This window comes from Cotesia glomerata, linkage group LG9 (assembly GCF_020080835.1).
Source record: "Cotesia glomerata isolate CgM1 linkage group LG9, MPM_Cglom_v2.3, whole genome shotgun sequence".
NCBI lineage: Eukaryota > Metazoa > Arthropoda > Insecta > Hymenoptera > Braconidae > Cotesia > Cotesia glomerata.
In genome coordinates this window covers 19092915-19120063 of record NC_058166.1, presented here as the reverse complement: position 1 = coordinate 19120063, position 27149 = coordinate 19092915, and the positions used below count along the sequence as shown (strand labels likewise).

At 32.6% G+C, this 27149-nt stretch overlaps 5 protein-coding genes across 10 annotated transcripts in view; 4 read left to right on the top strand and 1 right to left on the bottom strand.

Moving 5' to 3' along the window:
* LOC123271979 (flotillin-2) overlaps positions 1-27149 on the bottom strand; it is a 67612-nt gene that overhangs the window by 26321 nt on the left and 14142 nt on the right. The window lies entirely within an intron of this gene.
* On the top strand, positions 4286-6182 carry LOC123271978 (glucose dehydrogenase [FAD, quinone]-like). Of its 2 annotated transcripts, XM_044738517.1 has the most exons (3): positions 4286-4486; positions 4557-4709; positions 4788-6182. In XM_044738517.1, the coding sequence occupies exons 2-3, from the start codon at positions 4560-4562 to the stop codon at positions 6075-6077; spliced, it is 1440 nt and encodes a 479-aa protein (XP_044594452.1). In that variant the 5' UTR covers positions 4286-4486; positions 4557-4559; the 3' UTR covers positions 6078-6182. The 2 variants fall into 2 exon arrangements, with proteins under 2 accessions (XP_044594452.1, XP_044594453.1); XM_044738518.1 differs by lacking the exon at positions 4286-4486 and having other exon boundaries at positions 4544-4709.
* Positions 6547-11613, top strand: LOC123271969 (glucose dehydrogenase [FAD, quinone]-like). Its single transcript, XM_044738497.1, has 4 exons — positions 6547-6777; positions 7870-8383; positions 9012-9195; positions 10103-11613. The coding sequence occupies exons 2-4, from the start codon at positions 7973-7975 to the stop codon at positions 11404-11406; spliced, it is 1899 nt and encodes a 632-aa protein (XP_044594432.1). The 5' UTR covers positions 6547-6777; positions 7870-7972; the 3' UTR covers positions 11407-11613.
* LOC123271975 (glucose dehydrogenase [FAD, quinone]) lies at positions 14290-19296 on the top strand. Of its 3 annotated transcripts, XM_044738513.1 has the most exons (4): positions 14290-14661; positions 15993-16187; positions 16248-16561; positions 17805-19296. In XM_044738513.1, the coding sequence occupies exons 2-4, from the start codon at positions 16068-16070 to the stop codon at positions 19219-19221; spliced, it is 1851 nt and encodes a 616-aa protein (XP_044594448.1). In that variant the 5' UTR covers positions 14290-14661; positions 15993-16067; the 3' UTR covers positions 19222-19296. The 3 variants fall into 3 exon arrangements, with proteins under 3 accessions (XP_044594448.1, XP_044594449.1, XP_044594450.1); XM_044738514.1 differs by lacking the exon at positions 14290-14661 and having other exon boundaries at positions 16046-16187; positions 16279-16561; positions 17805-19295; XM_044738515.1 differs by lacking the exon at positions 14290-14661 and having other exon boundaries at positions 16128-16187; positions 16258-16561; positions 17805-19295.
* LOC123271972 (glucose dehydrogenase [FAD, quinone]) lies at positions 22043-26955 on the top strand. 2 transcript variants are annotated; one of them, XM_044738507.1, is made up of 3 exons: positions 22043-22339; positions 22742-22808; positions 24535-26955. In XM_044738507.1, exon 3 carries the CDS (start codon positions 24612-24614, stop codon positions 26478-26480), a length of 1869 nt encoding a protein of 622 aa, XP_044594442.1. In that variant the 5' UTR covers positions 22043-22339; positions 22742-22808; positions 24535-24611; the 3' UTR covers positions 26481-26955. The 2 variants fall into 2 exon arrangements, with proteins under 2 accessions (XP_044594442.1, XP_044594441.1); XM_044738506.1 differs by having other exon boundaries at positions 22043-22615.

Sequence of the window (27149 nt, the reverse complement as noted above, 5' to 3'; positions counted from 1 at the left end):
GGACTGCAATTCATGGGTCTCATCAATGTTGAAAACTCTTCTTCAAAGTATCCTGATATTCAATTTCACGCATATCACTCACCTCAAGGCGATGATGAGGTCACCACGGGGTTCAAGGTCTATCCTTACTCGCCAAAATTGGTAAATATTCTTACCAACACATCGACGTCCGATATTGTTTCGGTGACTCCTGTTTTGCTCAAACCAAAAAGCTCTGGAGAAGTTAAGTTAAGAAATAAGTCACCTAGGGATCAGGTCAAAATTTTCCAAAATTATCTCGCGGATAATCGAGATAAGGTTACTTTGTTAAAATCTTTGGAATTTATTAAGAGTCTTTTGGAAACTAAGACTTTCAAGGGTCTTGGAGTTAAATTACGCGAAGCTGTGATACCTGGGTGTGATTTTAAATTTGACACTCCTGAATATTGGGAATGCAATCTTCGATACACTGCGCATTCCTACTTTCATGCAGTAGGAACGGCTCGGATGGGACCTTCTGATGATCCAAAATCTGTGGTTGATTCAGACTTGAAAGTTTTGGGAATCGATAGACTTCGTGTTATTGACGCTTCAATCATGCCAAATGTTCCTGCTGCCAATCCTGATGCAACTACGTTAATGATCGCCGAGAAAGGAGCTGATATTATCAAAAATTTTTGGCTCAATCATCATTGAAATATTTCCAATTGAGATTAATTTTAATTCAGTCTCTTAGTTTGATATTTGTACTTTTACAATTATTTCCAATAAAGTCTTTCAAAATTTTTCCTGCTTTTTTAATTAGAATTGCAGTAATTATGGATGAAATTGATAAATATTTTTAAGTATGGATTTTTAAGATTGCACCTGACAGATGTCAAATATTTGACTTTTACACCACTAACTTTTAAAGTTTGCACTCGCTAAAATTAGCATACAAGTCAGTTACATTCGGTACTTATTTGATCACTAACTGTTTTCCTTAACGATAAGATAAGATACCATACGATATAAATGACATCTAAACTGTACATTGATATACAAAATTGATTATTGCCGTCAATTCAACAAATTATGTGTTGTATGCAATATCAGCCGTATCATTTATAATAGAAAAGTTTATTGGAGAAATTTTACTATCAAGTGTTGATACACATAAATTTTTTACGTCACGCACCGCTATTTAATAACAATATTATTATACTTCCGTGGAAGGGTACGATTGTTTGTATAAAACGCAAATAAAAGAAAAGTTATAAATTCTTTAGCTCGTAATTCTTATGGAAATCGAAAGGTACGCTCGGTAAACCACACCGTAACGATAATTGGAGCGATATAAAAACAATAGTAAATAATATTGCGCTTTAGTTTTTCTAGGGCTGTAGACAAGTTGTTAGATTAGTCGAGCATCAAAAGTGTATCTATAAGTGCTTTTGTTTCCAGTGAATTTTTATAGTTTTCAAAATTTGATTAACAATGTCATGGATACCCAAAAATTTGTCCGAGGTTTGTGCAGTGGATTCAAAACTGTCCACATGTCAGCCTCCAGCAATGATGTTTCTCGCATTGATAGCCAATCTTTTTGGGCAGTCTCGAGATGATTTTATTTTTAATCCTAGTTTTGGATACTCACAAAAATTTAGTGTGGACAATTTGGAAAGTTTAGTGAACGTAGTAACTCCAAATTACGGATTTTCAGACAGTCAATTTCAATCTTCTAACTTAAATAGAAGAATTTGTGAAGGTTGTGCCGAAGAAGTTAATCCGCGTTTGTGCTCAAATAATTTTCAAAGCTGGGAAACAAATGGCTTCAATAGTGATTATAACTGCGTTAAAAAACGCGCTAAAATAAAGTACCCGAAAATAAATGGATCTTTTAAAAAGTATGACTTTATTATTGTCGGAGCTGGATCTGCGGGCTGTGTTCTCGCAAATAGACTGTCTGAGATTTATAACTGGAAAGTATGAAAAATTTTTTTTTAATACCGTAAAAATTTGTGAGAAAGTTATTATTTGTTGTAATCTATAATTACAAAAAATGATATTTTTACTTTTGTTATGTCCGAAATCGGATTTAAATTGTTTTATTTTGGTCCAAGCTGATCAAAGCTTATAGACCGGGATCTTCGAGGATATCTGGGGTTTATTAAATTATGAATAATAAATCGGAATGGTTTTTACAGTCTGTATTCTAATAATGTTTAGATATAAAGTTTGAAATATAAACAAGAAAATTGAATTGTTTACAGAATTATAAATTACGAGATAATTATAAACACAAAATTGAATTGTTCACAAAATTATAAATTACATGATGATTATAAAATTTGAATATAAACACAAAAAATTGAATTGTTCACAAAATTATAAATTACAAGATGATTATAAAATTTGAACATAAACACAAAAATTGAATTTTTCACATAATTATAAATTACAAGATAATTATAAAATTTGAATATGAACACCAAAATTGAATTTTTTTTTTTAGAGGCAATTATTGTTCGGATATTTCAAGTAATTTAGTGTTGAATTATTGCGTGGTTACGAAATATTTCACTTTTTATGAAATTCCTAAAATCTATCTACTAGGAATTTCAAAAAAAATTGAAGTACACAATGACGCACACCAAGTACGTTCCAAAATTGTTTCTTTTAATTTTTAAATTTACAAAATTTTTTTTAATTTCCGAAAATCATATACAACCATATCGGTTACTTGGATTTTTTAATTTTTTATTTTATATCTTTTTGTAAAGAAATAAAAATTTTTTTTCTTAATAGTCTTATGAACGTGGACTTATTTTATATATATATCCTTATATTATTTAGTCTCTGGCCGTTCGCTTTTTACATAAGAAAAAAGTTAAAATCTAAAAATCTGGGTCGCTATAGTTTGTGCTGATTATTTTTAATAATTTTAAATAGAAATTATAAAGATAATTGATAATAATCAAGTAATACGCGTAATAAAAAGCATGAACTACTATTATAAAATATCATATAAAAAAAAAAATCAAAATAAATTTGAAAAAAAATTTGTAACCTCATAAAATCGTTCTGCTTACGGTATATACACACTCGGTAGTCTGGCTTGAGAACGGAACTTGGCGCCAAACGCTATTGAGTCTGTTGATTGAAGAGTGGGTCCCTCAGAAGGAGAGCCCATCTTTATATCTTTCCAAGAGTCCTAATTTTGTGAGTAGTTTGGGAAAAGCGTCGGCCAATCAGTGCTTGATTTCCCGACTATATTTCCTTTCCAGAGGAAAAGCGTCCAGGACACGTCCCTATTCAAGCCTGTGAATACTTCTACTTATGCGCAAGGCTGCATGTACAGAATTTTCCTATGTTGCTAAATCTATTATTAATATTGCAATTGTTGATTTTTAGGTCCATTATTTCTACTTAATATTTCAGTGCAAATTTTGTCGAACTTGATTCGTTATTCTAGCATGATTTTGAGCAATTTTATTCCAGTTTATTTAGTTAATTTCAGAAATGTTTTCAAAGGTTGGAACGGTTAATTGTCTCGAATATTAAAATCCATTTTGTACTAACTAGTGATATAACAAAACGAAATGAATTTACGTAATTATTTATTAATAATAAGAATTTATTAGTTGCCTCATTTAAATTTTCACCTGGGCGGTGAGTTTTTAATCATTGGGAAATATATATTTTTTTTCTTGTTTTCGAAACACCTTTAATTTTGAGGTCAAATTTTGAAGGTATTTTAGTTTTATTTTTATGAGCGCTCTTTTTTTTTTTTTTTTTTTGGAAGATTTAATGTTGAAGGTATTGAATTTAATTTTTACGAACATAAAGAATTAAATGTTAGATTTTAAAGGTTTTAAATTTTAATTTTTACGAGCGTTTTTAGGAAGATTTAATGTGTTAGGCTTTAAAAGTATTGATTTTAATTTTTACGAACAAGAAAAACTTAAATGTTAGATTTTAAAGATTTTAAATTTAATTTTTACGAGCGTTTAGAAACCTAAGATTATAACCTAAATTAAATTTACTAAGATTACTAAGATTATAACCTAAAATTAAATTTGGTTGTCCCCTTTTTATGGGATCTTATTTCCAAATTCTTCAAGAAAAGTACCTCCAGATAATGCGTAGATTTGCTCTAATGACCCTGGTCTCATTAGAGCAAAAGTTCTTAATTTACTCATTATTTCTATTAAATAAAATTTATGGTCGTTCTAATCGTCTTATTGAGAATAAAAAAAGAAAATTTATTATTTGCAATTTTGTTCGGATGTAGCACTTTAATTATATTTATGAGTTTAGAAAACAATATCAGTGTTACTGTTTAAATTAAATTTAAAACTTATAGATCTTACTGTTGGAAGCGGGAATTGAAGAACCGGAAGTTACTGGTGTCCCAGCATTCGCGCCGATATTAACTTCTACTAATATTGATTGGCAGTATCAAACCCAACCGGATAAATTTTCTTGTCGGTCAAGAACAGGTCAAGTTTGTGCTTGGGCACGTGGAAAGGTAATTTATACTTTTAAATATTTATAAAAAATACTTTTCAAGTGCAAAAACAAAAAATTTTATTTTCAAGGTGATGGGCGGCTCGAGCTCCATAAATTACATGCTTTACGTACGAGGAAATCGTGGTGACTATGACGAATGGGCTAGTCTCGGAAATTACGGATGGGATTACGACAGCGTATTACCATATTTCTTAAAGTCTGAAAATAATGACGATCCGGACGTAAGCATTGTTAAAAAAAAACTTCTAAACTAAAGATCTTTTACTTCATACTAAAAATCATTATTCTTTTAACTCTAGATTGTCAAAAAGAATCCAAAGTACCATGGAACAGGTGGATATCTAAACGTCGAGAGATTTTCTTACCAAGACATAAATTCCCACATTCTATACAACTCTTTGAAAGAACTGGGCTATCCGGAGGTCGATTCGAATGCTGAAAACCAATTGGGATTGATGGAAGTCCAGACAACGAGCAACGACGGAATGCGAATGAGCACAAACGCGGCTTTCATCCGCCCGATTAGACAAAAACGGAAAAATTTGGTCATCGAAACTCAAGCTCACGTGATTAGAGTAGTAATAGATCCAAAAACAAGAGTTGCGATTGGCGTTGAGTACTTGTCAACCAAAACTGGGTTCACCAAAATGGCGTTTGCTTCCAAAGAAGTGATTCTATCAGCCGGGTCGTTGAATTCTCCCAAAATTCTGATGCTTTCCGGAGTCGGACCAGAGCAAGATTTAAAATATTTGGGAATCCCGGTAATCTATAATTCCTACGTGGGTTACAATCTCCAAGATCACGCGACCCTCGACGGCGTTATCTTTGATTTGAGCAACAAAACAAGCGTTTCAGCAGACTATGATGAGATGGTGAGAGACATAGAGTATTACCAGCACTCCAAAAGCGGCCGGCTATCCACAATGGGCCCGATAACCATAAACACCTTCATCCAAACGCGCTTCGAAGAATCCTTCACCAGACCTGACATTCAGTACAGTTACGAACCTATAAACGTCGAAGAATTCTACAAAGATCCAATCCAGTTCAGGGAAACTGCTGCCTTTCCAATTACTTACTACAACGGCATAATGGCTAAGCCAATTTTGCTGGCGCCGAGAAGCCGCGGGCTTCTAAGGCTGAACTTCACCGAGCCCATTTGGGGAGGCCCGGAAATTTACCCGAATTTCTTCACCGCTTACCCCGATTTGGACACACTGATTGATGGGATAGAAATTTCATTGGAGCTGCTCAACACACAATCTTTCATTGAAAATGGCTGGAGACTAAGAGAAGAACCTCTGCCGGGTTGCATACATTTGCCCTTTGGAACGCGCCAGTACTGGGCTTGCGTGATTATGGAGTACACGGGAACCATTTACCATCCTGTTGGCACGTGTAAAATGGGGCCGAAGAGTGACAGATCAGCAGTTGTTGACCCGCAATTACGGGTCTACGGAGTGGCTTCTTTGCGTGTTGTAGACGCTTCTATCATGCCTAAGATTGTCAGAGGAAACACTAATGCACCTGTTATAATGATAGCTGAAAAAGCCAGCGACATGATTAAGTCTCATTGGTTAGGCAAATGACTTTTATCCTCATTAGCTTCGTTATCATCAATAGTCATTAAAGTCTGACCTTTCGACATTTATTACTCTTTTAATCACCTTGTTGTTTTTCACACACTTTTTTTATTGACTAATAAAATTATTTGTTATCTTTTTATGAGTTTTGAAAGTTTAATTTTTTTCCCAAATCATCAATTGAAAAATAAAAATTTTTTAGATTCATCAAATCCTCTATTCTGCTTTTGTGGTTATCGAACGACTGGATTACGATCGAAGGTTATAGGTCCGATAATATAACTTTCACCAATGAGATTGCACCTATTGTATATAATACGTTTAGCTATTTCAATCGATAGATCACTTAATTATTATTGAGATGAAAAAGTCCGATAAAAAATTCTTTTTTGCCCCTGCACTAAGCTGTTTTTGAATAAATTAATAAAAAAAAGGCTCTCGATTGCATACTGGGACTGGAATTGGCGCAATTAGATCTATCCCAATCGTAGAACATTGCACACTAGTCACTAAATAGCGCCGGTATCTTACATTAGGATATCTGTTAATAAAAGCTATCAGGTGGTAGGAGGTGCATGCAGCACGTAAGGTTAATACGTCCAACGTAATTCTCAGACATCCAGTCTTTCGCTTTCTCTACTCTGTCGTGAGTCGCTCGATCTCAACACCACGTGCTTCTACCAATCGTTTAATATTTTTTCTGAAGGTAACCTATTCTTCTTTTATTTAATTACTAATTTTTAATTATTAATAATTGATCATTTTTATGGCAAGTTGATTTGTTGTAAAAAATTTTATTTTGTTAAAATAGTGTCAAAAATTAAAAAAAATATTTATTCAATGTTTACTAGTAAATTGGTATCTTGAAGTTTAAACTAGCGCAGTAAAATTAATTGTAATTGAAATTAATCGGCGTTGCGTCGGATTATGTAAATTTTTAATGATAACAGTTATGGTCTAGTTACAGAATTAACGATTTTTGAATATGATAATTAGAAGTATCGGAAAGAGGTAAGGAAAGAAATTTTTTAGCAATCAAAAAATTGTTAGAATTAATGTGAAATATTAGAAGCAGTTTTTGGACTAAAAAAAATAAATTGATATGGAGATTGAAGGTAATTTAATTATCTTTTAGATAAATTTTATAAAAATTTGATAAAAAATCACATTTGTTAGTTATTTAAAAAAAAAAAATAGCATAATATTTTGCATTTCTATGAAATCTATACAAATTTTTATTAAATAGACAAAAAAATAGGTAATTGTTTGTCTTGAAACATTAATAAATGTAAAAATTAAAGCTTATTTAATGAATTTTACGGAAATATGATAAGACATGATGTTTCAAAGTTATTTAAAAAAGAACGATCAAAAGTCTAATTTTTTGAATTATCCGAAAAATTATTAATTGCCGAAATTTCTGAACTACTCTACCGATTTAGTTCATTTTTTATTTTCACCTCTAGAATTATCCAAAAAACACTTAAGCTGAGTTTCAATACGAGTACTATTTTGTTACAAGCCGTGTTATTAATAAATATAAACATATAAATTGACAATTATTCGAAAATTTCCGTTATTAAATTTCTGTAAAATATAATCTGGAGTAAAAAATGTATTACGAATTCTGGAATGTAGAAACCTGATCAGTTCAATAGCATACCGTTGAGAATCATTCAAAAACTAAATCCAGTTTCCTTAACCGGAAACAAAAAATATCTAGGAATTTAGTGACTAAGAATGACAAGTAATTTACGTCACGAATTGAAACATACTAAAATATCTGGTGTGTTAACAGGCCGACAACCCATGGGTCCCGGCTATATATGATGAAATCAAAGCGCCCGGCAGGTATATTCTGAGAAAATTAATCTTTAAATAAACTAGTGGGTAGGCCCATAATGGCTGTAATCGCAGCAAGTGTCGTAGGAGCGATAAAAGCAGCTGGGCTACTTTTGGTCGGTAAACTGAGTATTTTGCCGGTGCTGATTGCCGCTTTGGCGTATTTCAATTATGACTTAATGGACCCGGAGAACCATCCCCAAGTGACGAAAAACCTGAGAGCCAAGTATGATTTCATAGTGGTCGGTGGAGGGAGCGCGGGGAGTGTCATTGCGAACAGACTGACTGAGAATCCCAAGTGGAATGTCCTGCTTATTGAAGCTGGCGGACACGAGACAGAGATCACCGATGTTCCCATCCTCTCGCTCTATTTGCACAAGAGCAAAGTCGACTGGAAGTACAGGACCCAGCCCCAGTGGTCTGCTTGCCAGGCTATGGTGGACCAAAGGTGCTGCTGGACCAGGGGAAAGGTAATTTTTATTGAATCCTTTTCACAAGGCTTTCTAATTTCAGCTTGGCCGTGAATTTTGCACAAATAGAGGTTTTAATTCTGCGGTTACTAATAGAATTAATCGGCTATAAAATTGTAAATTGTTTAAATGAATATTCATCAGCTGTAAAAGGATATGATATTGAAGATGCAATTTAATGTTATTTTATTTAATTTTGGTAAACCACGTGGATTGATGCAAAGATAGAGAGTGAAAGCTTCAATTTGGCAGCCCATTACAAGATCCGTCTTAAAAACCGGTTCATCAACTTTATTTCTCACTTTTATTGCGAATTTTTATCGCTTAGCCATTTAAGTTTTATTATTTTGGACTTTGAATTTAAAAATTTTGGATTGTCTAAAAATTAAATAAAAAAATAGAAAATTTCTAGCATAAAAATAAATGACGCAAAAAAATGAAGATTAAAGTTCATTGATGGTTACGAATGGGCTTAATTAACGTGCAGTGATGAAATAGTTGCAACTCAAGACTGGCTATCTCACTTTCTACATGACCAATTCAATTAAATGTTATGTTACAGCTGGTTTACATTATTTTCTACTAAAATTACCTAATTTTTGTTGACTTTGCCGATTTTTTAATCTAGGTCTTGGGAGGCTCGAGTGTTCTCAACACGATGCTGTACATCCGCGGAAACAGGCGTGACTTCGACCAATGGGAGAGCTTCGGGAACACTGGATGGGGCTACGAAGACGTTCTGCCGTACTTTAAAAAGTCCGAGGATCAGCGAAACCCCTACTTGGCTCGGGACAAAAGACACCATAGTACCGGTATGTGTTTACATGTCGAAGTCATTATTCACGATTCGCGATTCATGATTATATTATTTATTCATAGCAATTTAATACCTGGTGTTTGTACATGTACTGTGTATACATACGGTAAAAGTTAGGAATTTCGCAAGGGAAAAGTTTTGTTTGCATGATCGAAAGAACATACGTGTTTTGTTTATTGAATTTATTCACCGGGTTATATCTTTATTTGAAAAAATCATGATTTGTTTTAAAGTTTAAAATATCAGAAAAAATTTTTTTTATGTCCAATTTTTTGTCAGCTCATATTTACTCAATATAGTGATCGATTTTCGTAAAATATGTAGTATAAGACGAAAATAAGACAAAACTATAGTTTTAAAAGTTTATAATTAATTGTAAAATCTATCAAATGTTAAGTACCGTGTTATAAATTGAGGAAAAATTATGAGAAATTTTCTATGCAATTAAAAAGTCAAAAAAATAAGTTTTTTGTTTCAAAACTTAACTTCTGAAACTTAATTTTCTTATAAGGAGATAAATCAGCGATTATTCGCCCTCTGTCGGATGTTTTTAATACTAATTATAATCAAAAACTTATATTTAAACTTTAATTGCAAATTTTTAGATCATGAATGATCAAAAATTTTATATCGACATTATAATTAGGAAATTCTCTAATTTAATTTCAAAAAATTCATTAGAAAATTTTTTTAATTTAAAAATCAATTCAATATCTATTGTGTTTTTTTTTTTGGTGTTCAATCAATATGTATTCAGGCTATTGCTATCTAACAATATCAAAAAATCATTTTAAAAAAATATACTCGTAAAATTTGCTTAGAACGTCAAGATAAATATATAAAATATTGTGAAATATTATAAATATTGAACAAATCAATAATTTACAAATCTAAATTTGCAGGAGGTTACTTGACAGTCCAAGAATCTCCATACAACACTCCGTTGGGAATGGCATTCCTGCAAGCCGGCGAAGAAATGGGCTACGACATCGTGGACGTAAATGGCGCCCAACAAACAGGATTCGCGCTTTGGCAATTCACAATGCGCCGAGGGACGCGTTGCAGTACAGCAAAAGCCTTTGTAAGGCCTATAAGACTGCGTCCAAACTTCCACTTGTCCTTATGGACCCACGTCACCAGAATCCTCATAGATCCCGCAACAAAACGGGCTTACGGAGTGGAGCTAATCCGGAACAACAAGTTAGAGGTAATCTACGCCACCAAGGAAGTTATATTATCAGCCGGCGCGATTAATTCACCGCAATTGCTGATGTTGTCTGGTATCGGAAACTCGCAACATTTGCAGCAAGTCGGCATCAAACCTTTGGTCCATTCACCTGGAGTCGGCCAGAATTTGCAAGATCACATTGCAGTGGGTGGGATTGCTTTTCTAATAGACTACCCAATCAGCATTGTCATGGGCCGGTTGGTTAACCTGAACTCGGCCTTGCGTTACGCAATCACCGAAGACGGTCCATTGACTTCGAGCGTCGGGTTGGAGGCTGTAGCTTTCATTTCCACGAAATACGCGAATCAAACCGATGACTGGCCAGATATTGAATTCATGCTGACGTCCGCTTCCGTGATGTCCGACGGAGGAACCCAAGTTAAGAACGCTCACGGGTTGACAGACGCTTTTTACAACGAAGTTTTTGGCGAAGTCACCAACAAAGACGTCTTTGCAGTCTTTCCGATGATGCTCCGGCCGAAATCTAGGGGCGAAATCAGGCTCAGGTCCAAAAATCCTTTAGAGTATCCGCTGCTTTATCACAATTACTTAACAAGGCAAGAAGACGTCGATGTTTTGCGCGAAGGCGTCAAGGCAGCCATTGCCCTGGGAGATACTGTTTCCATGAAGCGATTTGGCGCCAGGCTCCATGACAAACCTTTGCCCAATTGCAAACACATTCCTTTGTACACTGACGAGTACTGGAACTGCTATATCAGGCAATACACCATGACTATTTATCACATGAGTTGCACGGCTAAAATGGGCCCTCCGACCGACCCAATGGCGGTTGTAGATCCACAATTGAGGGTCTATGGTGTAGAAGGACTCCGAGTTATCGACGCGTCTATCATGCCGACCATCACTAATGGGAATATCAACGCTCCGGTGATAATGATTGCGGAAAAAGGCGCGGATATGATCAAACAGCAGTGGATGAAGAGGTGGAAGAGGGATAATACTAGTTTTGTGGGGTAATTTGGGGAGATTTTAGGGAAATTATTTATTTCAAGTGCCATGAGGTATTTAGGATAATTTTTGAAGTTGATGGCAGTTTTAAGAGTGGAACTAATGTGCGGAGTGGAAACCCAAAGGTGGGAGAATTTTTGACTATTTATTGAAAATAATTTAAATTTTTGGGAATTTTGGGAAAAAAATTGATGATTTAGAGGATTATTGTTAATTTATATGTTCAATTGAGAGGTTTAGTATATGTATATAGATTGTAGATAGGTTAAATTAAATTTTAATGTGTGACGTGATAGATATGCTGATAGAAGGATTTGTTGATGTTTGATAAGCGTTATCAGCTGTTAATAAATGGTTTTTTTATAGAAGACAATTTGATAAATATTTATTTATAGCTTCTTAATTTAAATAGAGTAAGATATGTTAACAGTAAATAAATCGATCGTTAAAGACAACATTGAAAATGATGATAAATATTGATCTTATATAAATTTTCATTAATATTAAAATAAATTAAAATTTATTTCTTTATAACTGAGGAGCTGATTTTCAAAAGACCAGTTTTCTGAAATTTTAAACATTAATTACTTCGAAAATTATAAAGATTTATAAATTAATATCGAATTGCAGCTTCATAACCGATAGAACTTTATAGCTAAATTAAAAAAAGTTCAATACAAATATTTATAATTGAAGATAACCAGTTTTTTGTTTTGATTAATCAAAAATGAAAAGATACCCTTTTGAAACTCAGCTCTTCAACTTTTGTTTTAAACTTTTTTCTTTTAAATCAAAAATTTCAAAACTGCAGCCATTTTTTTTTTTTAAATTCTATTTTGTTTTAAAAAATGTAATATAACTTAAAAAAAAATTAGCTATATTTTTGAAAATATCGATCTTATAAAAATTTTTATTGACAGCAACATTTTTTAAAATTCATTTCTTTACAATTTCTGTCTTAATTATTTTTCTCTAAAATTAAATTATGAATATACATTTATTAATTTATAAAAAATATAATATTTTTCCAAGAAATTTTTATAAATATTAAAAAAAAAATAATTGATGGTAATTGATAAATTATTTCTTAATAATTGAATTTATTAACAATTAATAAATTCTTCTATCAGTGTAAAAAGTAACTGGCTTAAGTGAGCGGAGCGCAATTGCTCAATACAAAGTGCATACTGTACAAAAAAAATATAAATAAAATAATTTCATCTACTGGAACTAATTCGCCCGTGTTGCATACACTATTACGAGCACGAATCAGAAAAAGTTTCTTAATACGAACGCTCTCTGTTTCAAGGGTGAATTTTATCGTGCAGTTAATGACAATTGTACATATTTTTTAAATAAAATTTAATGTAAATAAACGTTTTTACCTATTAAAAGAAGTCGTAATTATTTTTAAACGTTTTATTGTATCAATAAAATTTAACTGTTGGAATTTATTACCTTATAATTAATTTTGAATAGTACAAAAGCCGAAAGTGGTATTTTATTTTTTCAGTTATAAAATTTTTATTATTAATTATTGAATACGAGATTTAGTGAGACGGATTTATTGGACGTAACTTTTTCAAGCATAAAAAGTTTTGTAATAGAGAAGCGTATTGATTTATGCAAATTAACTATCACAACAATTCGCTTTCTAGAGGATGTTTCTTTCGGAAGTAGATGTCATTCGGTTGATGACTCACGTATTTGCTTTCTTTTTAAATTTCAATTTTAATGTGTGTCACGTAGACAAGAGAAATGTTTTTAAACTACTGAGTTGTATTCGAATGACAAATGTATTCATTGCGCAAAATCAATCAAAATTTCAAATCAAAGTCATTTGTCCATTTTTATTATTGCTACACAAAAAAATTAGATAAAACTATTATTATTATCATTATTGATTGATCAAATATTGATTTTATTGAAAAATCATCAGAGACCAAAATTGTAGCTTAGAAAATTTTCTACAAAAAGCGTTTTTGTACTATGGAGCTATCTTCAATATTTTAGGAGATATAGCAAATTAAGTAAAGCCTACTAACTAAAAAATGAAAAATCATTATCTAATCACTATAAAAATGGTCATAACTTTTGAAATAATGATTTTTGGTAAAAAAAAACATAAGCTAAAATTGTAGCTTAGAAAATTTCCTACACAAAATGTTTTTATATTATGAAGCTATCTTCAATATTTTAGGAGATACAGCGAATTAATTAGTTGCTATAGAAAATGACTAACTTCTAAAATATTAATTCAAAAGAAAAATATTATTATTATTATTATTTTTCTTCATGCTCGGAATATTCGGGTTACAAATTTCAAATTATAATATCCATGTATATAAACATGAAATTATTCGCTGGAAAGTAATTAAATTTAATTAAAGTATACAAAGGCGATCGTTACAAAATCTAAAAACATGGTATCAAGTACAACCATAACAAATAAGATAAAAAAGAAAAGCAATGAACGAGGTATGGTGTCAAGGTCAAGGAAATTACACGATTATGTTATAAATGATTACCAATTTCCGGGGCTCGATATAACATACATAAATATTTGTACTAGCGTAAGTGTCGACAAACATCTCGATCGCAGGTGAGACCTGCTAACCGTCACGTACACCTTCGATAGTAATAATAATAATAATAATAATAATAATAATAATAATATTAAAAATGATTGAGAAAGTTCCCAAAAATTTCAATCAAATTTTTTCTAATTACTTATTCTCTTATTATTTATTTTACAATCTTCTATTAAAAATTTTTAATTTAATTTAATTAAATTAATTCGAGGAGATAATAATATAATTAATTAATTAATAAGCGAATGTTGTTTACACGCGATTAAGTCTCGTAAATAAGGAAGAAAATGAAATGAAAATGAACGTGATAATATTTACAATTAAAAACTTTTATAATTTATAATTAAAATATATATAAGCTTATAAGGTTGTGCGTCTTGTCACGTTGGCAATGAAAGGTCTAAGTTTTAAGCGTAAAAGTAGAGAGGGAAGTTGTTTTCTCTGAGAACATTCACTCAGAGTCTTGGTATTGAGTTAAAGTCGGCTTTTACCAAAGTCAATCTCAACAGTCATGTTTAATGTTATGTTCGCTTATCTTAACACTATTTTTTACTAGTTTACGCGGTCGATATTGATCAATAATCAGCTGATCAATCAGTTGTTTTTTGTCGCCGAGAAAACCCGGGAGTGACAGCACAAAAATTTGGGAAAAAGCCGGGCAAACAACTGACAGGTGAGTGAATTTGTTTGTTTAATTTTTTTTCGGTGTGCAAAGACTTTAAGTGAGACTTTTGATTACATTAACGGGATTAATTGCTCAAATTAAAGGACTATAGTAAATAAATAAAGCAAATTATATATAGAAGCGAGTAAAAAAAGTAAATTGACCTACTTTCACTGTTTACCGTTGAATGTTTTGAATGGATTTCACAATTGGCAGTGCTAGCGCATCGCGGGCAAGGATAATTGTTTAATTAAAGTTTGTTTGTTTGTTGGTAAGTATTGTCATTTGTTTTTGCAAATAATAACTGTAATTTGGTGGTTTTTTGAGCAAGGAATTAAAGTGAAAGATTATTTGGTAGGAAGGATTTAAAAGTTGTAAAATTGGTGAAATTAATACAAAATTTTTGTTTGTTGGATTTTCTTAGAAATCTAGTAAAAATTTTATTAAATAGGTGGAAAATTAAATAATTATTCGTAGAAAAATTAAAGCGTATTTAATAAACTTTCAGATAAATTTTATCATTGTCTTATTTGGAAAAAAACTATGAAAAGTTTGTTTCTTTATTAAATTTCTTTAGAATGTTATCTAATAGGTGAAAGAATTAGGTAATTGTTGGTTTATAAAGAAAATAGACATGATAATTGAACGTTATTTAATGCACTGTTAGATGATTTTCATAAAAAATTTTAAAGTCATCGCGTTTAAAAGTTATTTAGAAAAGAAACGGGAAAAATTTGATTGCATTTCTATGAGAATTAACGAAAATTTTTATAAAAATAGGAAATTTTTTGTTTATAAAAATAAATCGTCATGGAAATTGAAGATTATTTAATGAGTTTTTAAATGTATATTATGAAAATTTAAGAAATCATTGTGTTATTAAGTTATTTATAAAAGAAACGGTAACAGTTTGATAGTTTTCATTTCTAAGATATTTTTCAAAAATATTATTAAATAAGTGAAAAGATAGGGAATATTTAGTCTAGAAAAAAAAATTGATATGGAGATTAGAGGTTATTTGATAATCTTTTAAATAAATTTTACAGAAATTCGATAAGTTATTGCGTTCAAAAGTTATTTAAAAAAGAACGAGTAAATTTTCCGAAAAATTTTGAATTTTTTGACTTTTTAAACTATTAAAAAAATTTGACTTTTTTTCAAATTTGACTAAAAAAAAATAGTTTTATTAAGATCCGACAAGACAGTCTAAAAATAGCAAAAAAATCTATGATAAAAAATCATTAATTAAATTTCTCCAAAAATCTATTCACAAATAAATAAAAAAATTATCTGATTGAGTTATCACGCGTAAATTCCAATAAACTTGTTTTCTGTTTCAGCGATTTTTGTGATTGAATTTTCGTAACCTCTATTTGTTCGATGACTACCCAAAGTTATACCAAAAAAACACATCAATGGGACTGGTTGGTATAGTGGGTACGAGCACTGTACTGATTCCGCTGATTGCTCTGGGATTGACGTACTATCAATACAACAGCGCGGATCCAGAATCACGCCCCACGGACGCTAAAGAGGTAATTTGTTACTCACAAGTGGATGTTAAAGCCGATTTATTGATTTACCGAATAATTTAGCTATTTCTAGTCTATGATTTCATCGTCGTAGGAGGCGGAAGCGCTGGAGCCGTGATTGCCTCGAGGTTGTCGGAGGTTGCAAATTGGACGGTGCTTCTTCTGGAGGCTGGCGGAGATGAGAATGAAGTTTCTGATGTACCTGCCTTGGCTGTCTATACCCAACTTTCTGAACTCGACTGGAAGTACCAGACCTCCGTGTCAAATACCTCCGCGTATTGTCTGGCGATGATTGGCGATAAATGCAATTGGCCACGCGGAAAAGTTCTGGGAGGAAGCAGTGTCCTCAATGCGATGGTTTATGTACGCGGAAATCGGTAAATTTTTGTTAGAGAATTTATTTTTAACAATAGTTCACTAGAAATGATAAATTTTCCATCTAACTTAATAATAAGCACTAAAGTCACTGTAGCTCCTAAAATATTGAAGATAGCTCCATAGTATAAAAATGTTTTTTGTAGGAAATTTTCTAAGCTACAATTTTGGTCCCATAATTTTTTCCAAAAATCAATATTTCAAGAGTTATGACCATTTTTATGGTCTTAATAATGATTTTTTATTTACAACTATCTAAGTTCACTGATAGAAGGATTTAGTTCTATTTAATGAGATTTAGTAACAGATACTCAATGATTTAGTAACCTTTCATTACCAAATATTTAGTAATAGGCACTAAATCATTTATTAAAGTCCATTTAGTTCCACCAAATAAATATTTAGTAGTATTTAACAAATTATTTATTGCTACTCAATTAAGAAATTAATTTTTTAACTAATTTTAGCGTATAACCTAACTTTTTAACTCAAAATAAATCAAAATAATTAAAATAAATAATTTTAAGTTAAAATTTAAGGTATTATAAAGATAAGAATCTCATTAAATTATATTTTTTTGTTTGAAACATTTATAAAATTTAAAATTAAACAAGTCTTTAACATATCAATAATAGACTAATTGAAAAATGTAAACTAAACTCCACTGTGAAAAGACATAAATAGAAGAAATTTATTGGGAGTATGTATGTTTTTAAAGGTTTAATAAATCTTCCAAAATCGAGCTGAATAAAATAATCTAAGTTAGTGAATAGGTTATGTATCACATAAACATTGGAATTAAAGCATAGCCATCTGCCGACAATACTTGCCAAAGAAATATTTAGTACCTGTTACTAAATATTATTTGGTGGAAATAAATATTTATTTCCATGTAATAAGGCTATGTTCATATAAAGAAATCATCTGTTAAACTGTAACAAATAATATTGATAGGTACAAAATATTTGTTTCTCCCAAATAAATGAATAAAAATTTTGTTACTAAATCAGTTTAGTACTCCGTACTAAATCCTTCTATGTGTTGTTATATCTCCTAAAATATTGAAGATAGTCCTATGATATAAAAACTTTTTTTGTAGGAAATTCTCTAAACTACAGTTTTAGTCTTATAATTTTTCAATAAAACTAATATTTTAGGAGTTATGGCCATTTTTAGATTGACTAGATAATGATTTGTTATTTCCTTAGAAGACTTTCTTTTTAAACAATAATAAAATTATTTTAGGCACGACTATGACAGCTGGGAATCCCAAGGAAACAAAGGTTGGAGCTACGACGACGTCCTTCCTTACTTCATAAAATCAGAAGACAATCGTAATCCATATCTAGCAAAAACACCTTATCACGGCACAGGCGGTCTGTTAACAGTCCAAGAACCAGCTTGGAGAACCCCATTGTCAATAGCATTCATCCAAGCGGGCCAGGAATTGGGTTACACTTTCCGCGACATAAACGGCGCGAACCAAACAGGATTCATGCTAACCCAAGCAACAATAAGGCGCGGAAGCAGATGTTCAACCGCGAAAGCGTTCTTGCGACCAGTCAAGAACCGCAAGAATCTGCACATTGCGATGCACGCTCAGGTTCTCAAGCTATTGTTCAACAAAGACAAGCGAGCCACTGGTGTTGAATTCCTGCGAGATGGAAGGAAGCAATTCGCACATGTACGTCGCGAAGTTATTCTTTCAGCAGGCGCCATAGGTTCTCCTCAATTGCTGATGCTGTCAGGAATTGGACCAAGAGAGCACCTGGATGATCTGGGAATCCCCATCCTATCTGATCTTAGAGTTGGAGATAACTTGCAGGACCACGTGGGTCTAGGCGGGCTGACATTTTTGATCGACGAGCCGATAACTTTCAAAAAGTCACGCTTTCAGTCTTTTTCCGTTGCGATGGAGTATATTTTGAATGAACGCGGACCAATGAGCAATCCAGGGATCGAGGCCGTTGCCTTCGTCAATTCCAAGTTCGCTGATCGATCCATCGACTGGCCAGACGTTCAATTTCACTTCGGGCCAAGTTCAACCAGCTCTGACGACGGAGATTACATCAGAAAAGCCTGCAACTTGAGAGATCGCGTGTACAATGTGATGTACAAGCCGCTGGAGAAAGCCGAAGTCTGGACGATTCTTCCTTTGTTGCTCAGGCCCAAAAGCACCGGCTGGATCCGACTCAAAAGCAGGAACCCCTTTGTTCATCCTGATATCAATCCCAATTATTTTGCATACAAAGAAGATATTGATATTCTGGTTGACGCTATAAGAATCGCGATGGAAGTCTCCAATACTACGGCCTTCCAGAGGTTTGGATCCCGGCCTCTCACTATTCCGATGCCCGGGTGTCAGCATTTTGAGTTTGACACTTATGAGTACTGGGAGTGCGCGATAAGACACTTTACTTTTACAATTTATCATCCAGCGGGGACATGTAAAATGGGACCTAGAAGTGATCCTACTGCTGTTGTTGATTCTAGATTGAGGGTTTATGGAGTTAGAGGGCTCAGAGTCGCGGATGCTTCTATTATGCCCACTATTGTCAGTGGAAATCCTAATGCTCCTGTTATTATGATCGGGGAAAAGGTCAGCGATATGATCAAAGAAGACTGGAGGGTTGGGAGGAGTTATCGGTCGCGTGGAAGATGATTAATAGAAAGAAAAATTATTTTTTTGACGCAAGAAAATATTTAGAAAATTTTATAGGCTTGTAAAATAATTTTATAGGTTAAATAAATTTTTTTTCTGTGTAATTTTTGGCTACGTGCAAAAAAAATTTTTTTTTAAATTTGATTCTTAAATTGATATTTTGTGAATTTTTAGGAGAAAAATAATTTAGTTTTTTTGCAAAAATGGATAAAAGGAAAAATTATTTTTTAAGAAGTTGAATTAAGCAAAAAAAATTTTTTTATTAAAAAATTAAAATGGTTTTTTTGATGAAATGTTAATATAAAGTTAAAAATATAAATTTAAGAATGAAATTGATACTTTGAACGAGAGTTGATCTTTTTTTGCACAGGCATGATATTTTCACTGTAAAATATTATCGTTAACTATAATATTTATTTGGTTGCATAACCTATGTATAATATGTAGCTGTTAATTGTCGTTACCAAATAATCGGTATGCGGTGTACAGTTGCGTAAGAGTATGCGTGTAATATAAGTATTAATTTATGTCATAAATCATAAAAAATGATAAATATGTTCTCTGAGAAGTAGAGATATTATATGTGTAATTCTTGAAGAAAGTCAAATTATTTATAAATATATAAATGTTTTAACACTATAATCAGATGTTTTCATTTTTTTCTCCTCACATTGTGTTTGTACGAAATTATAATTAATTATACAAATTAAAGTATAATTAATCATTGCAAGTGAATCAAAGTGATTTTTGAAGCCGCGAAAGCGCTTAGAAAGTTCAATTTTAGATGTTAATTAAGAATATCCAAACTGACCAACAGTTAAATCTTTAATATTAGAAAGTAATGGTAATAGATTTTATTTTTGTAGTAAAAATGTTGTTTATGGTATCTATTCAACTGTAAGTTAATTGCTTTTGAAGGAAATAATTAAAAATTAATTGAATAAAAGATAATTTGAAGAAATGAGATAGATTTTTTTTTTTTTAAAACCTGCAAATTTTTCTCACGTAAGTGGACAAATAGGTCATTTTTGTTAAAAAAAAATCAAGTAGATTCTGAAATTGAAGCTTATTCAATGACCTTTCAGATGCGTTTTTACAAAAAGTAAATAAATTAGCCCCTTCAAAAGTTATTTAAAAAAAAATTAGGAAAACGGTTGACCCTGAAGGCCATCCCTGCAACTTCCCGCTAATTCCATACTTAGGCGCTTAAAATTGCACCAATGACTTTTTTGAGCTCAAAGAGATTGCTTTCCTATGCTTTAAAGCTCTTCGAGCTCAAAAGTCTGATAGAGATTTGATAAGACACTATTTTTTGAATTTTTAAACCGCAATAACTTTTGAATGAATAAACCGATTTTTACGCGGTTAAAAGCATTCGACGCAGTTTTTTAAGCCTCATAAAGAATCTCAAATTTTGAATTGATCGCGCTTGGAATTTTGGAGTTATTCCGAAAAAACACTTTTTTCGGTTTTCTTTCGTTCACGATATCTCTCGAACGAATCAACCGATTTTGACCGGACTGGTGGCGATCGACGTGGTTTTTTGAGGTTAAGAGCTGATTAGTTTTTGGAATTGAACCTTTAAGCCGTTTAAAAGTTATAAGTGGTTCACATACTTTCACACACATATACACACACACACACACATACATAGATACACCGTGACAACCTCGCGGGGATAGTCAGGGAAGCTTCCTGTGACCTTCAAACGTCGAGATCTGATGAAAACTCGATTTTTGCAAAACGGGGTGAAAAAAATAACTTCCCGATTTTTGAAAATCTTCGATTTTCTTAGCGGGAAGTTAAAAATAAAAAATTTGATTAAATTTGGATGAAAAATTATTTAAAATTTTATTAAAGAGGTGGAAAAATAAGTAATTTTTAGTTAAAAATAAAAATGTAGACATGGAAATTGAAGCTTTCAGATAAATTTTCCAGAAATTTAATAATTCATCCCATTTTTTAGTTATTTTAAAAAGAACCATCAAAAGTCTAATATTTTAATTTCAATTAAAGCTACCAAAATTTTTATTAAAAAACTAAAAAATATAGTTACTTTCCGGCTTAGAGCAAACGACGCTGTAGAAATTGAAGCTTACTTAATAATCTTTCAGATGCACATTTCAAAAATTCAACCAAACCATCGCGTTCAAAAGTAATTTAAAAAATAACAATCAAAAGTATAATACTTATTTTCCAAAAAATTTCAAACTGTTGTTATTTTTGAACTATATAACCAATTTGTCTCATTTTTGACCTCAAAAATTTTCCCTAAAATATCTACGTTCAACTTCATCAATTCCCATCAAAGACTGTAAACTCTAATCCCAAAACATTAGAAAGTAGCACTAGCAATAGACTTTATTTCGTACTAAAAATGTAAATCCGATTTATGATATTTATAAACCGATCCACTACACCTAATTTTCATGATTTCTCAGTGAAAGTTAATTCACCGTGCATGTGTTTTAAGTTATAAGCTTCGCCAATGTTCCTTCCTTCCGAGGATCTAAATTGTTTTCTTGGGTAATGAGGAAGTAAAAATCGTATGGGCGCGTTACAACTTAATAATCCGAGATAATATTGATATAAACGAATGAACGAATCCACCGAGAACGGTATCGTGGGAAATAAGCCAGCTTTCTTCAATTAATCTATCCTCTAATGCAATATAATATGCAAGGCATGCTTAATTTAAGACCGAGATAATAATTCATCTTTATCAATTTCGATATTTTAATCGTTCTTCAGGCTAGATTCAGATCCACAGAACTGATAGCGCTTGTGATCATGATAAGTTAGCAACTGTTAACTATCAACTGTTAAGAAGACTGTTAACTACTAACTATGAGCACAATGTTGAAGTCAGTGGTATGGAGTTGGAAGGCAAGTGTTACCACATAATCGGGATCGGCAAGGCACAAGGATAGAAAGAGAGTGGTAGCAAACGCCATCATCATCATCATCATGCTCGAATCCGTACGGTATTGGCTAGTTGGTAGTTGTTATGTGTTATGTGCTGCAGAAAGAGACCACTTTCACTGACAAAGTTAAGAGTAAAGAGCCTTTGGAGAAGGACGCAATGAGCTCCACCACGCAACGGCCAAATATTGCCCAGGTAGGGGTTATTATTGTTGCTTTTGAGAACCACGTCCAAAGGCATATACCCTTTAGACGTTACGAGGATTACTAGACAACTTTTTCACCTTACTCTCATATGCAGCGACATTCAGCGAGAGCTAGTGATTGTTTTTAGTGGTGCTTTTTAATTATTACTTTTCAATCAATTTTGACTAGTCATTGGTGGCATTTGAAATTTTTTGTGAACTGTGATAGCTTTTATTAATTTACGTTGATGATTTTGTTTGGGTTATTTGAAACAGAAATTTTTTGTGTAAGTTATTTAAATTTAAATGTTTAAAAAAATTTATGTATTGAAAAAGAAATTATTGAACTACCAATTGCGTAATTTTAGAAACTTTACTTGAGTAATTATTAATGGGATACTTTTTTCATACAGGTGCTAAGTTGTTAGCTGACGTGACAATGAGCGAATATTTATAAATGGACTGTTGGAAATGCAAGAGGTAATTAACAATACGTTTATTATTAGTATTAGAATTGGTGATTATCGTTAACGTGAATAGAAAATTATTAATTGCAATTATGGTAATAAGAATGGATGGAAAATTGTGCTGACTAAACGGATGAAAGCAAACGATCTAATGAGCCAACATAGGAAATGTTAAGGATGACTTCCGCATTAGTTCGGCTTGCGTGTTGTAAGGATCCGAGTTGGTTATTTTTCGCACGATCTTATGGAGTTTCCATTAAAGCTAATACTACTACGACTTATCGGCTTATATGGTTGAATGTTTGAGGAAATATATAGATGTTTATTTACTTTTTATAGCTTTTTTATAAGAAAGTTATTATAGTTCCAGTACAATCGATTTCCGTTTTTCCGCTATGTCTAGACTTCTATTTTTATTCATTATGTAATTATAATATAGAATAATTTTCATTACTTTTTTTTATTTTTAATAGAAAATTTTGAAATTTAAATAAGTTTTAATGCGACATTTTTGGAAATATTTTAGAATTTAAAAAAACGGCTTTAGTTTTGAAAATTTTAATTTTAGAGAAAAATTTTTGGAATAAAAGTAAAGCAATTTTAATATTGCCTTTAATAAACAATTTTTTAAATATTAAAAAATTTTAATTAACAGATAATAAATCTTATTTGATAAATGATTTATTAACTATTGATCCAAATTTATTCAACCATTTGACGTTTAAAAATAATTTAATAACTATCATTAAAGTTCATTAAATATCAACAAATCAATCAACAAAACAAAAACAAAAATAAGAAAATTTGAAATCTAAAGGGAAATTAAATACATTACAATAAAAGCAGTAATTATTGAGTTGTAACATGAGTTACTCAACAAGCAGTTTAATTAATCGGTATCGATGATATTTAAAAATAAATAATTAATCGGAAGTAGTACTAATGACATTACTTGTTAAGATAGAGTATGATCGATTGAGAAATCATAACGTAACCGTGACTTTCGTATAAAAAATGGTAGGGGAATTTAGTTTATAGAGGATAGGTGTGCGACACACCGAAACACTTTCTCCTTTTCCCCGTTATGAGATCACCGTCTACTTTTTCTGAACGAACAGGGAGCACATCCTGTTTTAATAACAAACATCCATTCTGATCTCCTTTGCTCAATCTCTTCCTTCCGTTATAATATAACAATATTAAGGTTAAACGACCTGTTACCTAACAACAACAAAAACAACAAACACTAAAAAAAGAATTTTCCACTTAAAATCTGAAATAAAAAAAAATTTTCCCTATAATCGGATAGATTGGCTGCAAAAAAAAAAACACACCTCGTTCGAACTACCCCACTTTACTTCTACTTACTTAGAGAAATCCTTTACAGTAACAGTGATAAAACTTTGGGAATAATTACCTGCTGAAATTGTTACTTCTTCTAGCTTGCAAGTTTTTAAAAATCAAGTCTATAATTATCTATTGAATCTTGATAATTGAAAAGTAGAATTCTTAGATTTATGAATCTGAGATAGTGATTGAAATTGAAATGAATTGTATTATTAGCTTCAAATTAATCATTATCTGATAAATTGATATCTTCTACTATTTTATATACTCACGATTGTATTTATCTACTCTTAATCTACTTAATCTTATTTACTATGTATTGAAATTGCCATTTGAGCCTTGGCATTAATTAATAAACCAAATTCTAAATACTAAATTCTATAATTTTCCAGATAGTGACATAAAATGCGTCCATCTTCAACCCACACGTGGTCTGTGATGAAAAAGCTGCGCCAAAAATCACTCTAAAATGGTTCTAAGCGCCCTGATAATAGCCTCAACCCTAAAAAGCGCCCTGGGTTTGATGGGAACGGGTTTCTGGTTGGTTCCCTTGGTGATAATCGGCCTCTCCTACTACCGGTACGACCAATTAGACCCAGAGAACCGGATCATCGATCGCCACCCTCTGGATCCTCAATATGACTTCATAATAATTGGCGGAGGATCTGCAGGAGCTGTGGTGGCAAGTCGGCTAACTGAAATCCCAGATTTGAAGGTCCTTCTGCTAGAAGCCGGACCCGACGAGAACGAAATCACAGACGTCCCGTCCCTAGCTGCGTATCTCCAACTTAGCAAGCTGGACTGGAAGTACAAAACTGAACCCAGCGGGACTTCTTGCATGGCGATGAAAAACGGGCGCTGCAACTGGCCTAGGGGCAAAGTTATGGGCGGATCTTCAACCTTGAACTACATGCTCTATGTCCGAGGGAACAGGTTCGACTATGACCACTGGGAGGCTTTGGGAAACCCTGGATGGGGCTACGAGCAAGCGCTTTACTACTTCAAGAAGTCTGAAGACAATCGCAATCCTTATTTAAGAAACAGTCCTTATCACGGAACAGGCGGTTACTTGACGGTTCAAGAGTCGCCTTGGAGAACACCACTGGTCGTTGCTTTCGTCCAGGCTGGGACAGAACTCGGCTACGAAAATCGGGACATTAATGGAGAATATCAAACGGGATTCATGATTGCTCAAGGGACGATAAGACGCGGCAGTAGATGCTCAACTTCCAAGGCCTTTCTTCGGCCGGTTAGATTAAGGAAGAATTTGCACGTCGCGATGAATACCCATGTTACCAGAATACTGATAGATCCCTTGAGTTCGCGGGCCGTGGGGGTAGAATTCTATCGCGATGGCAAGAAGCAAGTTATCAGAGCCAGAAAAGAGGTCATTTTATCAGCCGGAGCGATTAATTCTCCACAATTGTTGATGCTTTCTGGCGTGGGACATAGATATCATTTGCAAGAAATGGGAATTCCGGTTTTAAAGGATCTTCCAGTTGGAGATAATCTTCAGGACCATGTAGGAATGGCGGGACTTACTTTCCTGGTGGACAAGCCAGTGTCTATCGTCCAGGACCGGTTCCAAGCTGCGCAAATCACCACTAATTATGTGATCAACGGAAGAGGTCCTATGACCACTTTGGGAGGAGTTGAAGGCTATGCTTTTATCAATACTAAGTATGCCAATGAAACGGGGCTGTATCCTGATATTCAGCTGCACATGGCGCCCGCTTCGCTGAGTTCTGATGCAGGAGTCCAGGTCAGAAAGGTTCTGAGTCTCACTGATGAGGTTTATGATACGGTTTTCAGGCCGATTACTAATAAGGACGCCTGGACGCTAATGCCGCTGCTTTTAAGGCCTAAATCTAGAGGAACTGTTAGGTTGAGGAACAGCAATCCTTTTTCTAGTCCGCTGATTAATTCTAATTACTTCGCGGAGCCTGAGGATATGGCTAGATTGGTAGAGGGCGCGAAACTCGCGGTTAGGATCAGCGAGGCCAAGGTTTTTAAGCAGTTCGGATCCAGGATTCACAGGATTAAAATTCCTGGGTGCAGGCAGTTTAAATTTGCGAGTGATCAGTATTGGGAGTGTCATATCAGGCATATTACTATGACTATTTATCATCCGGTTGGGACGGCTAAAATGGGCCCGATTGATGATCCCGGGGCTGTTGTTGATCATAGGTTGAGGGTTCATGGGATTGATAACTTGAGAGTTATCGATGCTTCGATTATGCCGACTATCAGCAGTGGGAATACTAATGCGCCGGTTATTATGATTGCGGAAAAGGGATCTGATATGATTAAAAATGACTGGCTTGCTACCCAAAGATAATTTTGTGTTTGAACTGGAATTTGGGGATACTTGATTTTTGGATTTTATTTTTTAGATAAACTATTGATTAGAAAATTGCAGAAATTTTTTGAGTTTTTAAAATTCTAAAATGATCAAATGTCTCGTTATTTCAGTATTGTGGATTTGTCTGTGATTAAATCCTATTTTTAGTGTAATTGCTAGTTTTGTAGGTGATAAAATTTCTTTTATAAGTTTTGTTGAGGAACTTATAGGGATTGAAAAGACTTTTTGTCGAGTTCGGGCTCCTCTAACGACAAATCAAAAGTGTAAATTATTATTGTAAGTTAGTTTCAAAAGTTTTTGTAATGTAAAAAGAAATTTATAAGTATTTGTTTTGTAGATCAATAAAAATATATAAAGTATACTGTAAGAAAGTGCCATAAAATGGTGATGGATTACATTTACGACGAGGAAGTTGTTATAGATTATAAGTTTTAGTTGTGATTATGCCAAAGTCGGTGAAATTGTCTATTTTTTTTTAATTTAATACGCTTTTTATTAGAATTTTGTATAAAATTAACTGCAAGATGTTTGAATTTTTTTCATTAAAAAAAAAATTATTTTACTTTATTATGAAAATTTTTAAATTTTAATCTTTATAAAAAAATTAATAAAATCTTCGCGAAAAAAAAATTGGGCGTAATTACC